This window comes from Xiphophorus couchianus, chromosome 19 (assembly GCF_001444195.1).
Source record: "Xiphophorus couchianus chromosome 19, X_couchianus-1.0, whole genome shotgun sequence".
Classification (NCBI taxonomy): Eukaryota; Metazoa; Chordata; class Actinopteri; order Cyprinodontiformes; family Poeciliidae; genus Xiphophorus; species Xiphophorus couchianus.
This window is the reverse complement of record NC_040246.1, coordinates 18,501,885-18,518,816: the sequence shown is the minus strand read 5'-3', so window position 1 is coordinate 18,518,816 and position 16,932 is coordinate 18,501,885. Positions and strand designations below refer to the sequence as shown.

The following is a 16,932-nucleotide window of genomic DNA, read 5'->3' as shown; positions in this document are numbered from 1 at the left end:
ACCAAAAAACCTCAAACAAATGTATATATAATGACAAAACTTTGTATTATGTATGTGTGTATTTATACGTCTAATTACTATTCGATAATTATATAGCCCTTGTCACAATAGATTGTTGCAAAATTATTGGCTTAGTTGTCCTTACAAAATTGATGAGATTAAATCATTGATCCCAAAGGGTATCACTAAAGTATTTTTTTAAATAATAAATAATATTTAGTACTTTTTAATGTAGTATTTAATATTTATTATACATGTAATTATTTAATAAATATTAACAATATTTATTTAAATACTACATTTAATACTAATTAATTTACATTTTACTAATGCTTAGTGTTTAAGTAATGTTATTTAATATGATTAAATTAATTAATATTAAATATGATTTCATATTAAATTTAATAAGCAATGGTGTATTTGTGTGTGTAAAGTGAATTCAATTCAGTTCAAAAAATACTTTGGGATCAATATGTTATTAATTCCTTTGGGATCAATAAAAAACATTAAATCATTTTTATTTACTTTTTACTTTTAATTCACTACATTGATGTATTTAAGTAATAATAATAATAATAATAATAATAATAATAATAATAATAATAATAATAGCTATTATTATTATTATTATTATTATTATTAATAATAATAAACTAAATAAGCGTGTGTGTGTGTGTGTGTGTGTGTGTGTGTGCGTGTGTGTGTGTGTGTGTGTGTCCCCGCTCTGAGGTAGGTGAGTGAGGACAGAAACTCTCACCTGACATGATGAATTCACAGCAAACGTGCTCGCAACGTCACCGTCTCGCTTCAGTGACGTAAACAAGCTCCACTTTCAGGGTGAGGTTCTAGATTGTTCTGTGATCGATTGGCTGAGGCACCAATGACGTACAGCACAGCGAGCGCGGCGCAGCCAATCAGCGCGCTCTGGGGGCGGATTCGAGAAGCATCCTCACAGTCAGCGGCGCTGGGTGATGCTAGAGCCGCCTCGGAGTTGGAGAATCCGCTCTGGTTCTGGTCTCTTCGGGGATTACTCTGAATGAGTTTGCTATAAACAGCTCGGCTTACATAAGAGCTTCTAATTCACTTTTGTTCAGCCCCGGGAGGCCTGGATTTGTTTGCAGAACTGGAGAACTAGTCACATTTTGTGTTTTGCCCTTGTGTCGGTGCGGGTTTTGCGCAGGAAAACTCAGAGGGAAGGTGCATTTAGGTGCTCATCATGTCAGTGGTTGGCATCGATGTGGGTTTCCAGAACTGCTATATCGCTGTGGCCAGGAGCGGCGGCATTGAAACGGTGGCCAATGAGTACAGTGACAGATGCACACCGTGAGTATTAACGCCGAGCAGCATCATGGACGCGGGTTGTTACGCAATATTTAGCCTAATGGAGGCTCGCTGCGTGCTGTGATACTCATGAATCAGAGGTTCTTGTGTTTCTGAACTCCGGGCCAGGTAGAGGTCCAGGCCTCTACCTGGCCCCTCTACCTGCTACTCTAAGAAGCAGTAATCTGAAGTTAAACCTGCAGCCGGTGTCGCTCTTTAAATGCTTCATTTAATCACTGATTATGACAGGAGTACTATCTGTAGCTTTTTAACATCACACGGCGACATTGGGTGTTGCATGACCCTGAAAGGCTTTTCCACATCCTTAAAATTCTCCAGGACCGAGCCCAGAAATGCAACGGAATCAGCCCTTCGGCGATGCTCACTCTCATCCAGGATGTCAGACATTTTTCTAAGTTGTTAACATGCTGGCCTCAGCGTGTGCAAACTGCATTTACAGCAGCTTCTTACAGGGAAGTGCAGCTGCACTTGACTAAATGGAGCAGTGTGTTTTTTGTGGCAAGGTGAAACTAGGGAGTGCCAGCCAGTGGGAACTGGATCCCATCACACTGCGGGGACATTTATCGTATCGTTGATCATTTATCGTGACAAAATCCTTATCAGAGTAAGATCTTCTGATTTATTATTATGATAAATTTCAGTTATTGATGTTAAATGCAAAAATCAACACCAACAGCATGATTGGAAATATTATTTTTGCTATTTTCTCCACTTTTTGTTTAAATATCGCCAAATTCAAAATTATGATTAAATGCATCTACTATGTGCAGTTTAGTCATATAAATCACTTTTATAATTAAGAGGCTTCCTGGAGAAGCATATTTAAGATGAGAATGTTTTTCAATGATAATAATTGTATTTGTGGTGCTTAAATGCTGTGCAAAACGATTTATTATCTGAAAAATAAGTAACAAATAGATTTTTAAAAATCATAATATTTATAGTTATCACAATATTACTATAAAATATTGCGATACAATTCTAAAGTAACACAGCAGCCGTTACAGTGGCATGATAAAGTATTTATTCCATTACAAATTTCAGTAAGTAAGTGTCAGTAAGTATTGGTTAAATATCAGTTAAAAGCAATATTAATATCAGATGTTGATACTGGACCAAATTTTCATACCAGTGCCTCCTTAATTCTCGGCATTCTGGCATGAATGCTGGCTGGTTCTCAGGACATTTTAATTCAAATATGAACTAATAAAAGTTAAGGGGGGATTACTGTTATTACAAATAAGTTTTAATAGCCTTTTACTCTAAATACTAATTCAAAATCACATTTTGTGTTTGCTCAGGTTATTTTTTTTTTATATATTAAAATGAGTTTGATGAAGTGTGACACACAAAACTAAAGGAATATGCACAAACTTTTTCACAGTGCTGTTAAAGCTGATGATAGTTCCTCCGGGAAGTTCCTGTTCCTTGTTTCAGACAAGATGAGTTGAATTTTGAAGGTGAACTGGTTTATCTCACTGCCCTCGTTTGTGGCTCTTCCTCAGACTCCCCTGTTGCAGTTTCCTAATCTCATCACTCCTTGTGTAAAATATTCAGCTCATTGCTTCTCGTTTTGCACCGACGCAGATTATATCCCTCCTAATGTACTCCTGTGCTCCGTTGCATTTAGGGCTTGTGTGTCTTTGGCCTCCAAAAACCGGATGATTGGAAATGCAGCCAAGAGTCAGGTAAGATCAGTCATTGCATTTTGTCTTCTACTTGTATTCTTCCCCAAACTTCATTGGCTACATTCCTCAAGTGGTGTAGTAAAAAAAATAAATCTCCTATTAGCATTGTTTTATAAATTGGTTAACTCAAAAATAGTAAACAGATTTACCCTTCAATGTATTTATAAGTCAAGCAGAAAGCGCTGAGCTTTTCACGAGTTGATGTTAAAAGTATTTTTTAGCTGCAGATGTATTCCTTGCTACAAATGATCAAGTGAACACTATGTTGTTGCATTTTAGGCAATAAAATGTTTATTTTCTTACTGAATTACTTGTTTATTTGCATCTTTTAATGTATTTCTAATATTGTACAATGAAGACTTAAATGACAAAACTGCAGAATGTGCTAATTTTTTCTGATTTAATCGATTAATCGTCAGAATAATTCATAGATTAATTGATAATTAACATCATCGTTAGTTGCAGCCCTACAATGAAAATAATTGCAGTTGTGGTTTAATTTATGCTCACAGGGTTCTTTAAGCAAATGTTTCAATCTGTATACTCCAGCTAATGATAATTAAATTACTAAATTAGTTAGCAATTATTTCGATTAATGATGATTCATCTGACTAATTGTTTCAGACTTAATGGCAAACAGGGGTCCAGCTCACTAGCAAGGTGTACCTAATAAAGTGGCAGAGTCTTTATCCTGTATCTAAAAGCTCAAAATGTTTCTCCTGTTTTTCTACCAGGTCATAACAAACTTTAAAAACACTGTACACGGCTTCAAAAAGTTTCACGGCAGAGCGTTTGATGATCCGTTCGTCCAATCAGAGAGGAGCAAGCTGCCTTACAGCCTCGACAAGCTAGCCAATGGAAGCACTGGGATTAAGGTGGAGCGTTTTACAACGACACACCGTGGTCCTGTAAATTAACCGTTTGCAGATATTTCCCCTGCTCATCGTTGTGAACCGTTTCCAGGTGCGCTACCTGGATGAGGAGAAGGTGTTCACGGTGGAGCAGATCAGCGGGATGCTGCTCACCAAACTGAAGGAGACGTCAGAGAGCGCGCTGAAGAAGCCGGTGGTGGACTGCGTGGTTTCTGTGAGCGATGCAGACTGATGTCAGCTTTAGGCCTGTTGCTATAAGTAATAATCAATTAATCACGTGATGAGTTAAAATGAGCTCAATAATTTTCTTTTTTTTTCTTTTCTCTCTTTTTCTACCAAAAACTGGATGATAAAAGTCTTCAGTTTGGTGCTTTGGTCTCAACTAGCCCTTTCATTGAAGGGCAATTTTGTTTACAGAGTCCTTATAATTCACTTTATTTGTTGCTTCTGTTGTTTTATTTATTTATTTTGAATATTTAAAATGTCTTCCAGCTGTCAGATTGCATTACCATTATATTACATGAAATTTCTCTCAAAACAACAATTTTATAGTTTATCGCAATAACTTCTGGGACAATTTATTGACCAAAACTTGTTTTTGTAACAGGCCTAGTGGGTGTAACTCAAAGCTCCAGGGAGATTTCCTGAACTCTGGCTTCTGGTTTTTCAGGTCCCAAGTTTTTTCACAGACGCAGAGAGACGGTCAGTCCTCGATGCGACTCAGATTGCAGGGCTGAACTGTTTGCGACTGATCAACGACACCACAGCAGGTCAGAGTTGTTTGGTTTATGCTGAGAAAAAGCTGAAGGAAATGTTAAAGATGACTTATTATTCTTCCTTTAATTGGTTGGGATAAGTCTAAACATGTTCATTAAATTTTTTCCACAAAATCATTCTTAGATAATGAGATTTTAGTCTGGTCAGAGATGCTTATTTGGAGCTGTTTTTGCGCGTCTTGTCACTTTAAATATCAAATGTGAAAATGGCTACAAACAGATGCGTAATTATACAGCCATACATTTTCGAAAAGCAAAAGTGGAGCCTCCTGCACAACCAACAATTTAATTATCATGGGTGTTTTTGTTATTGACGCTAGTTTTGTTTTTTGGTGAAATTTAAAGAAATAATGATTGTTCATCCACTATAAATAAAATTAAATACATGCTGTATTGCTGAGCTAACTATTAAATAAGGGGTTAATTGCTATAATACAAGTAATAAATGTAAGATTATGTAGGTGGACAGGGAGTGGGAATATTGAATATGTGAAAAAAATATGTAAGTTTTGACATTATTTGTTTAATTAAGGATCCCCATTATTCTACTACTATAGTAGAGATTATTCTGAAATTATGCTTTTACAAACTTTATAAAAAAATACTTTTTATTAGTATTATGCTTCATACTGTAAGCATTTTTTTGCACATATTCAAAAACTAAACAAGTGGTTTCTGGATAGTAAGTCAACAGCTAAACATTTGCTGACCAAATGATCCGGAGCTCAGCTTGGGTTGCTAGGTAACGGGGCTGGGCTCGGCAGGGGTTGCTAGGAAACGGCCTGTGGAATGTGATTCAACATTTGGGAGGTTTTTTTAAACTGCTAATTTTCCAGACAAAAAAAAACACATTAATTTATAGTCAAACAATAGCTGGGTGGGTTTTTTTTAAGTGCTTGGGCTGTTTTTAGAAGCAGTTGAGACCCAAATGGAAGTATAAAAATATAAATTTTGCATTACAATGATCCCAATAAACACTTTATTCTGAACAGTGGCGTTGGCTTATGGCATCTACAAACAAGACCTCCCTGTGCCTGAGGAGAAGCCCAGGAATGTGGTGTTTGTGGACATGGGGCATTCATCGTTCCAGGTCTCCATCACTGCTTTCAACAAGGGGAAACTCAAGGTGAACCTTTCCTTCAGCCTCATGTTTACACATGATTTTCTGATTTGAAGTTGGGCTCAGTCGTCTCGATCGTTCGTTAGGTTCTCGCCACAGCGTTTGACCTGTACCTCGGAGGGCGTAACTTTGACGAAGCGTTGGTGGATTATTTCTGCGAGGAGTTTAAGACAAAGTACAAGCTGAACGTGAGGGACAACCCGAGGGCTTTGCTGCGGCTGCATCAGGAATGCGAGAAGCTGAAGAAACTCATGAGCGCCAACTCCTCTGACCTTCCTCTCAACATAGAGTGCTTCATGAACGACATTGATGTTTCCAGCAGGATGAACAGGTCAACACCCTTGGTATTTCTTTTAGAACAGAGGTGTCCAAAGCACAGACCGGGGCCCATTTGTGGCCCTTGGAGTAATTTTTTTGTGGCCCCAAGCTGCAGTTCAGGAAAGATAACATTTTATCCCATAGAGCACAGATGGCGGATGCAGATGGAAACGTTTTATTACAATGGATAATGTTCAGTACGACACAAAGTATTTGTGTTTTTGTAATACAAGGCCTCTACACCGACTTAATTTTAAGACATTTTAAGACTATTTTGAATAGCATTTAAGACCTATATCTCTAAAGAAATTGTACAAACTTCATCTAGGTGGCTGGTGATAAATTTGCATTTACCCACTATAGACACAAATAACTAGCAAGTGAATATTAGCAGCTAGTTAGAGCTAGGCTTAACTATCTTGAGTCACACTTGGGTAACCTTTTGTATCACCTTTCAAGCAATTCTAGCCATATTTTACACAAATCTCCTAGACTATGTCATGATTAGGTAAAGATTAATGACCACATTTGAGTTAAAAATTCTTGTTTTTATGATTATTTATTTAGATGCATATTCTAGACACATTACATTGAATTTTTTGGCAGATTATTGTAATCTGACCCCTCCAAAAAACACAATAATAATAGCAAAGTTGGTGGAATCAGCTAACTCACTCACTCTTTGGTTACCTAGCAACTCGCTCACTCTTTGGTTACCTAGCAACAACCTGCTGAGTAACTGACGCCGCAGCAGTCTAAAAGGATTCGCCAATGTGACTCTTAACTGCTTAAAAATAAACAACAACAGTGTGGCGTGAAAACTATGGATAAAACAGGAAAGGTCACCAGTTTGGGAAGTTTTTATATATTTGAAACAAAAAACTAATCAATAATTATTGATATCAACTGATATGAAATGCTTATATCATTATATGTTTTTCAGCCATATTGTTCAGCTATAATTTGTATATAAAGGATAGGATATTTGCTTAGTAATACATACTATTTTAATGACAATCTTTAAAAGAACATTGTAATCTTAATATCTTTCTTTGTGTGTCTACAGGACTCACTTTGAAGTAATGTGCGCTCAGTATCTGATGAGAGTGGAGACGCCGCTGAAAACAGCCTTTGAGCAATCAAGTACGAATATTTGAAAGTATTATCTCAATCTGATAACAAGCCAGGGTTTTTCTCGGTATTCTCTGTGTGTTTTTTTTAATAGAGTTGAGTCGGGACGACATCTATGCAGTGGAGATTGTCGGAGGAGCCACGAGAATCCCGTCCATCAAAGAGAGAATCACCAAATATTTCTGCAAAGACGTCAGCACCACGCTGAACGCTGACGAAGCTGTAGCCAGAGGCTGTGCGCTTCAGGTGGGAATCCTCTCTGACAACAGCAGCCGACTCAGGAAATTAGCCTCAGCGCTTAATAACCCTTTGTGTTTGTCTGCTTTTGGATGCAGTGCGCAATTTTATCTCCAGCGTTTAAGGTGCGGGAATTCTCCATCACGGATGTGGTTCCGTTTCCGATCACTCTCCGTTGGAAGTCGCCCACAGAGGATGGACTGGGGTAAATATGTAGTGGTAGAAGCTAACCCAGTTAGCACCATGCTAACAGCTGATACTCTGCAGAAGGTGACAACCACAAAATAGTAGGGTCAGGCTAATATTTTTTTAATTCCGATAATAAAGTCAAAATAAATATGACAAAAAAGCCATAGTATTACCAGAATAAAGTCATATTAGGAGAACGAAGTTGTAATTTTATTAGAACTTTTATGCAAAAAATGTAATCAGGAATGTTGAGTATCTTTTGAATTTTACAAGTTTTACAGAAAATACAAAATCTTTTAACACATCAACATCAAATTAATATGAGTATCAGGATTCTGAAGTGATGTCTTTCCAAGCTTTCTGCTTCTGGTAAAATTACGTCTTTATTTTACTTATATCATGACTAAATTAATGTGATTAAACAAAAATTCTTGTCGCCTGACCCTATTTCTCCGTCGTCTAATTCACAGAAGGGATTACAGAAATAAAAGCCACTTTTAGAAAATATTTTCTGTCATTTGGAATTTATCTAGAAAAGAAAGCGAGGAAAAAGTTATTAAAATCGTATCTGATATGAAAGAAAATGTATTTTTTTTATCTGTATTGCCCTAACTGAAGGTTTCTTTCCGTTTCCTGACATTGGCTTTTCCTCTGCTGCAGAGAATGCGAGGTTTTCGGTAAGAACCATGCTGCTCCATTTTCCAAGGTGATCACGTTCCACAAGAAGGAGCCCTTTGACCTGGAAGCGTTTTACAGTAATCCTCAGGAGCTCCCCTACCCGGACCACAGGATAGGTACTGGTGCTGATTCTGCACTTCTGCTGCTCCTGCTTTTACAGAAAGAAAACCTTATCTACAGCACTATGGAAAAATAAACAGATTTACTCTGTTTTTGCATTTTTTATTAGACCTGAATGTTTCAGATCGCGAAATATATTCATATTAAAAAGAGTAAGGCTGAAACAATAAATCGGATTAATCCGATCAATTGTGATTAATCTGATTAGTCCTGATTGTTCAGGATTAATTCATCGTTATGAATCATGCTTAATCACAGCCAATTAATAATGACTACTAGTATTATTCATGATTAATCGCAATAAACTGATTATTGAAGTAATCGTAAACTAATTTAGCTATCGATTAATCGTTACAGAGACTCAAAATAAGCCATTTGCTGAAAGACCAACATATTCAGTGCAGTAGTAAAGTTCAAACTGTACAAAAAATAAATTTATTTTGAAGTTAAGACATATTTACACATAATGGTAGTTTTTATTTTCATCCAAAACTCCCCAGGTAGCATAGTTTCAGCTTCACCTGGTTCAAATTCACAAAAGAAATGCTTTTATTAAATTTTAGACAATAAAATCTTTATTTTCTTATGTAAAAAAAGGTTTTTAATTATTTGCTTACTTGCAATGTATTTCTAATATTCAAAAATTTGCTAAATGTGACAATTTTTTAAAATCTGATTAATTAATCGTCAGTTTAACTGATTAATCAATTAATCGTTAGCTGCAGCCCTAATCACAGTTACTTCTTAATCTAACAGTGAGGAGCAATTATTCTTTCACATTATGGCAGGTCAGTTTTTTACTCATAATAAATTAAATGCTAATTTGAAAACTGCTTTTTCTATTTATGTTTGATGCTCTGAAACATTTTAATTTCACTGAGTGGCAGGTTAATTTTTTTTACAGTCAATAATCTGCTTTTCTTCTCTCCATCTGCTATCAGGCTGCTTTTCAGTGCAGAACGTGGTTCCTCAGCCGGACGGAGACAGTTCAAAGGTAAAGGTCAAAGTGCGCGTCAACATCCATGGCATTCTGAGCGTGTCCAGCGCGTCGCTCATAGAGAAGCTGAAAGGGGAAGCGGAGGACATGCAGATTGAGCCGGAGCCACTGGTGCAGAATGAAGGCCGAGCAGAGGAGCAGGTGAGGTTCTGATCTCCACCATGTTACACTGAAAGCTGCCAGTGCAAAAAGAAAACAATATTCTGTGTTAAAGGCGTCTGACACATGAAAAAACGGTGCAGCATTTTATCTTAGATTTAGACAGTAATGGTCAAACTCAACCAAGTTTTCTTTTACCTTGTATCAATAGTTTCTGACTCTTTTAGAGTCCTTTCAGAACCTGAAAATTTTCAGAAAAATTGGTCTATTTTTCAAATTGTTAAGCGGTTAATCGCAATTAATCATGATTAATCGATTATTGAAATAACGTCAACTAATTTAGTAATCAATTAATTGAATATACAGACTCAAAAACAGCCCATTTGCTGAAAGAAAAACACCATCAGAGCAGTGATTAAGTCAAAACTTATTTTAAAAAATTGCTTTTAAGATTAAAAAGAATTTCTGTAAGTATGTTCTACCTAAAACTCCACAGCTGGAAAATTCTGTGAAAAACAAAATAGCTTTTGCTACCTAATAAGTAATCAGTTAATGCAAAAAAGTTGTCAAATAATAAACTAAATGTTCACTAGAAGAATACTACGTTATTGCATTTTAGGCAATAAATTATTTAATCTGAAAAATTGCTTTATTTTAATATAAGTGATTAATTGTGACAAATTGTAGTTAATCGGATAAAATTCTTCAAACAGGCCAAATAAATTATTGTAGGAAATAAATCTAAACAACTATTACAACCAGTGATTGCAGAATGATTGAGTCTGACACAAACCAGTAAATTTAGGGAAAAAGTCACATTAATCTGGATTTTCTGTCCTGCAGACTCAACTTGTTCTCATTTCTGCGCTTTGAATCTTTGAAAACAGCAAAGATAATACAGTTTGTGCCACTAGAAATATAAGAAAACATATAATTTATGTTTACTGTAGCTGGCATGAAATAACTGAATGTGTTTTGGTTTAGAGCAAAATGCAGGTGGAGCAGGAGGGTCAAAGCCAGGCGGAGGGGCCAAGTGAGGATGGCAGCTCCAGCACTAAGGTCAGTCAAGGGTCATTTGGCACAAACAGGTTTACATTCAGTCCACATTCAGTGGACTGTTTCTGACAGTGTTTCAAGACTGCCGTGACATGCTAACGGCTCAATTTCTGGTCATATTCTTTACATCAACATTACCTGTTCCTGCAAATCCACGTCATTTGCTTTTGCCACTCTTCATTAAGTCTGTCTTGATGTACAGTTAGAAAGCCAAGAAGAGAGATTAGGGTGTTTACGCACCCTTAAATTCATGTTTCTAAAACAAAACCCTTAAAATGTCTCAAATTTATATTAAAAAATGTAAGTTGGCCAAAAATACTTTAATCACGTCTTAACTTCTTGTGCTATATGCCATTTATTTTCCTTAATTTTGTTACTCTGTATTCTCCGTTTAGATAATACTTTTTATCACTATCATTCTCTGTTTTTGTTAAGTTGTCTCCATTGCACTGTAACATATTGTATTTAAATCGACTGTACCTTGAGGGACTACACATGAAAACTAGCCTTTACGGCTAAATCTGGCATGTTATGTGAATTGTCCCTTTTGAAATAAACAACTTTAATGTAGTTTTTTTCTCTCACAGCACTTTTTAAATTTGAGTCGCAGACATTACCTTCAGAGGCTACCACTAACTGGCTGCGAATATTCCCTTGCTAGCTTTTTTTACACCTGTTACGGCCCCAAGGTCTAGGGGTTCAGGGGATGTGACATAAAGACGTGTCCAGAGAAAACAAATGGAATTTAAAAGGATTTATTACAAAAGGATGGTTTCACAAAACCAAAACACAATTTAACTCAATTAACACTCAAAAAGGACTAAAACTAAAGAATGTTACGTGCAAATTAATTAACAAAAATGTCCAAACAGGTCAGTCTAAAGTAAACTCAAAATATCCCAAAAGAAAACACAAAGGGAATACTAACTGGAGCACCAAGCCTCCCAAACACAATCTTCAACATTGAGTAGAAGCAATCAAGATCAGAGTCAAAACTGCTAAGCAGAACAAAAATGGGTCAGCAGAACAAAGTTCCTCCAAGCTGGCCAAAACAGTCAGTTACAAGCAAGCAGGCAAGCAAGCAGGAAGGAGTTTTCCCACAGCTGAACCTGCATAACAAAAAAAAAAGAGCTGGAGGCCAGGAGCTATAACAACGTCCATCATGGGTTAAGTACAAATTTATTGCCGGTTGGCTGGACAACGTTCTTATTTGCCTTTATGAGGTTAAAGCCATAGAGAGCCATATTCAAAATAAGATAAAAAATTAAAAAATACTTTATTGATCCCAGAGGGAAACTAAGTACAGTGTATGAGAAGCACAAAGCTGCTGCCAAGAGCTGCTAACAGACCCCAGAGTTTTCAGGTTTTGTGATGCTTGATTGTATTGTAGCGATTTTCTCCAACCATCCCCTGCATTTATAGTGTTTTTTATCTTACATTTCTTTTAAAGTGGCATTGAAAATGTCTTTAAAAGTCTTAAATTTAACTTGCTGAAACCTGCAGATACCCTGGAGATGCTGGAGTCATCTCTTTGCCTAGATGCTAATGAGATGATGCAGGTCTAAAATACATATTTCACACTATCTGTACTGATTAATTTAACTACATGGAATAATATTTCAGCCACAAGACTTTTTTTTTTCACGAATGTGCATCCGTTGTTTTGTCCAAGGAAGGGGCAGCTGCAGAAAAGCAGGATGCAACAGCAGGAGGCAGCAAGCCAAACGTCAAGGTGAAAAGTATTGATCTTCCCATTGTGGCCAACAACATTCGGCAACTGGACGGAGACGTTCTTACCAACTTTGTTGAGTATGAGGTGAGAGATGCTGCCGTTAAAAAGCTGAGTCGTGATTTCTGTGCAAAATATGAAGAATATGAAGAAGGTGCTAAAGGAGAACATATAAAACTGTTTTCTGCCTCAGAGAATTTTAATTGTGTAAAAGAAGAGTGCATCAATTCACAGAATGTAACGTGATACTAATAGTAAGCAAATAAAGTAGTCTTAAAAAAAAACAAGAAATGTGCATGCTTGCTGTGTTACAAGAAATACATTTAGTTTTCAAATTTTCTTTTGCTCAGTTGAACAAATTTATCCTCATCATAAGAACAGGGTTTGGGTCACTTTTTAAATTAGATAAAAGCTGATTTAGGTTCAGCAAAATTGACTTTTCAGTTAAAGTTGCTGGATAAACTTTACTTACTATAAAAACTTGTTTTTAAAAAGACTGATTCTTTTTGTTGCATTTAGCATTTTCAATAGTAGGAAAAGTTATGTCAGTAATAGAGCTGAAACGATTAATGGTGATTAATCATGATGAATTGATTATTGAAGTAATAATCAACTAATTTGGTTGACTAATCGTTAACTGGAGTGTAAGGACTAAAAAATTTAATTTACTGAAAGAATGACATGCTAGTTAAGCAAAACTGTACAAAAAGAATTATATTTTTTGCATGTAAGTCAAAAAAAATATTCTGTCTGTATACATTTTCTACCCAGAGCTACGGAAGAGGATTAGGGCTACTGAAAAAAAAAAAAAGAATTCTGAGATGAAAGTCAGGATTCTGACTTTCATCTCAGAATTCTGACTTTAAAGTCATAAAGTCGTAATTCTGACTTTAATCTCAGAATTATGACTTTAAAGTCATAAAGTCATAATTCTGACTTTAATCTCAGAATTATGACTTTAAAGTCATAAAGTCATAATTCTGACTTTAATCTCAGAATTATGACTTTAAAGTCATAAAGTCATAATTCTGAGATTAAAGTCAGGATTCTGACTTTCATCTCAGAATTCTGACTTTAAAGTCATAAAGTCGTAATTCTGACTTTAATCTCAGAATTATGACTTTAAAGTCATAAAGTCATAATTCTGACTTTAATCTCAGAATTATGACTTTAAAGTCATAAAGTCATAATTCTGACTTTAATCTCAGAATTATGACTTTAAAGTCATAAAGTCATAATTCTGAGATTAAAGTCAGAATTATGACTTTATGACTTTAAAGTCAGAATTATGACTTTCATCTCAGAATTCTGACTTTAAAGTCATAATTCTGAGATTAAAGTCAGAATTACGACTTTATGACTTTAAAGTCATAATTCTGAGTCATAAAGTCAGAATTATGACTTTATGACTTTAAAGTCAGAATTCTGAGTCATAAAGTCAGAATTCTGAGATTAAAGTTATAATTCTGACTTTATGCCAAAAATAATCAACAGATTAAAAGCCAGGTTTTTTTTTTTATCCTATTATCCAATCATCAAATTAATCGCTAGAATAAACAATTACAGAACTGATTGATAGTTTAATCCCTAGTTGGACATAATTTTATCCTGACTACAAATAAAGAATCTCTTTCTGCATCAACCACCTGGGCTAAATTTGTATCATTCATTAGTTGCAGAAAATCAGTCAAAGGGCCACAAATGGCCCCGGGGCCACATGTTGGACACCCCTGACATGCAGCAACTTTTAATTAGATCCCAAGAAATGTTTATTCTCTCAGTTTATGTTTTCTTAGCATTGAATATTTTCATTTTTGACTTTCTTCCTTCCAGCGACAGATGATTTGCCAGGACAAACTGGTGAAAGAGCTGAACGACGCTAAAAACGCAGTAGAAGAGTACGTGTACGACCTGCGGGAAAAGCTCTGCGGGATTTATCAGAAGTACATCACCGAGGAGGTAACTTCAACATTTTCACTTTAACAGCACTTCTTAGATGGAGCAGGCGGACCGACGCAGTTCTCCTTTGGTAACAGGACAGTAACCGGCTGACGCTGATGCTGGAGGACACGGAGAACTGGCTGTACGAGGAGGGAGAGGACCAGCCGAAAAACGTCTACGAGGAGAAGCTGGGCGCGCTCAAGGTTTCACTTCATCATCGCACTTTCAGATTCCAACGCACTCCCTCTTCGGTTACCTAGCAACAACCTGTTGAGTAATTGGCACAGCAGCAGATTCAGATTTTTTCCACTGTGCCTCATAACTGCTCAAAAATAAAAAAAAGCAACAGAGTGGAGTTAAAACTGGATAAAACAGGAAAGGTCACAACCCAAGTTTGGCATTTTTTCAGACATCTAAAACCAAAACCAAATCAATAATTTGATCATAATAATAATAATAATTTGATTTCTACAAAGAAATTACTTTGTTATTTATTTATTTGTGTTGTAATTTTTTTAAATCCAAATTTCGTACCACAAACAAGCACGGTGGTATGGCAATTAATAAAATCCTTTAATCCTTGAATATGAAACGCTTACATTGTGATAAATTTTTCAGCCATATTTCCCAGATCTACTTTCTGCTCTACTTGGAATCTGCTGTCTTCATTAATATAATGTAATTTTGCCAGATGTTTGGTGAGCCCATTCAAGAGCGGCACAGAGAGAGCGAGGAAAGGCCAAGAGCTTTTGAAGAACTGGGGAAGAAACTGCAGCTCTACATGAAGTTTGTAGATTCCTACAAACAGAAGGTAACAGAAGGTCTTTAATTATCTCCTAATGAACCTCAATCCTGTTCCTAAATGTCTTCTTCACTTTCCAAAGGATGAACGATTCTCACATTTAAGCCCAGAGGACGTGAGCGCTGTGGAGAAATTTGTGAATGAAAGCATGGGCTGGATGAACAACAAAATAAATGCACAAAGCAGAACTGCAATAACTCAAGACCCAGTGGTTAAAGTAGCAGAAATCATTGCAAAAATTCAGGTATGGATAAATATTTTACAAATACTCCATTAGTGAGTTTTACATTAGGGCTGAAATGATTAATCAGATTAATCACCATAAATCAAATATTGAAGTAATGGTCAACTAATTTTGTAATCAATTAATCGTTAACTCAAAAAAGACAATTTTCTGAAAGCAGAAAATTCAGAGCAGAAATTAAGACAAAAATAAATATTTTTTGTTTTTAAGATTAAATTAAAAAATAAATATTGTAAAAATGTTCGACCCAAACTCAGGTGGCATAGTTTTAGCTTCACTGGTTCTAATTCTGTGAGAAATATCTCCTGTTAATCATCTTTTCCTATCTCATTATTAATCAAATAGGATTAGTAATATAAAAGATAGCTGTCAGATTGATGTTAAGTCAAACAGAAAGTGCTGAACTTTTCATATTTTGATGATAAAAATATTTTTCTGCTGCAGATAATCAATTTAAATAATCACATATACACTAAATGAATGCATTTTAGGCAATAAAATGTTTATTTTTGTATTTAAAAAAGGAATTGAATTATTTATTAAATTTTTTGCTAATGTTGCCCAAAAAATGTCTTAAAAGAAAAATCTGCAAATTTTAAAATTCTGATTAATCGATCAATCACTAAAAGCAGTCGCTATATTAACTGATAACCAGCCCTATTTTTGACATGCCCATTTTACTAACTTCCTGTTTCTATCCAAACCAGGAACTGGAGGATGTTTGCGGCTCGGTTGCCAACAGGCCAAAGCCGGTTGCAGAGGAGCTGTCCGACGTTGGCGATCAGGAGGCTCACAATGGCCCCACGGACAGGCAGGAAGCAGACGGGAAGGGAAACCAGCAACCAAAGCCTGGAGCGAAACACATGGAGGTGGACTGAGGAGCGGACTCTGACAATCATCCTTCTCCATAATGCCCCTCCTAGGAAGTAGAAAAATAAAGCAAAATCTTGGCGAAACGTCTCAGTTGTCACCAGCCTCCTCGGTGGATTTTTTCGTGTTCTCTCCCATCAAGACTTTAAGCCTTCAAACCGTTTATTCCCACGTGTGACAGTGCTGTGTTTTATTCTCTCACATCTTCCACATGCAAGTAAAAGAGTTCTGTAACTGGTTAAATTCAGATTATACCATAAAGATCCATCCACTACCACCAGTAATCCCAAAGACCAGTAAGAATAATAAGTACTGTCCAAGCAACTGTTAATGCAGAACAATTAGTTCGACTGCGAAAATACAAATCCTGTATATGTATCTGTTTTTATTGGGTTAAAGTGATGCTGATGTTTAGAAACTGTAAATATGATTTTAGTAAATAAAGTCAGGCTGGATAAATATAAATGTCTTTTTCCTAATGTTGCAAAACCATATTTATTCAGTAAAATCCATGTATCCATGTATATTTTCATGACTTCCTGTTTTTTAGTCATAAAATGCAAAATTAGCAACAATTATTTAAATCTAAATGAAAAAACGACAATTTTTTCACATTCAAGAGATCTATTGTGCCTCATCTCATGGCAACTGAGGACTGTCTCTCAACAAAATGTCAACATCTTCCTTCTCCAACAATAACAACTGTAAAATCAAAAGCATTTTA

At 35.9% G+C, this 16,932-nt stretch overlaps 1 protein-coding gene across 1 annotated transcript; it reads left to right on the top strand.

The window, feature by feature from the left end:
- The first annotated feature begins 940 nt into the window (after positions 1-940).
- On the top strand, positions 941-16,674 carry hspa4l (heat shock protein 4 like). Its single transcript, XM_028000090.1, has 19 exons — positions 941-1,323; positions 2,972-3,029; positions 3,764-3,904; positions 3,993-4,115; positions 4,572-4,671; positions 5,670-5,803; positions 5,884-6,128; positions 7,182-7,258; positions 7,341-7,492; positions 7,582-7,688; positions 8,333-8,466; positions 9,412-9,608; positions 10,551-10,625; positions 12,295-12,438; positions 14,185-14,310; positions 14,388-14,495; positions 14,984-15,103; positions 15,177-15,338; positions 16,046-16,674. Exons 1-19 carry the CDS (start codon positions 1,217-1,219, stop codon positions 16,214-16,216), a joined length of 2,481 nt encoding a protein of 826 aa, XP_027855891.1. The 5' UTR covers positions 941-1,216; the 3' UTR covers positions 16,217-16,674.
- The last annotated feature ends 258 nt before the right edge of the window (positions 16,675-16,932 follow it).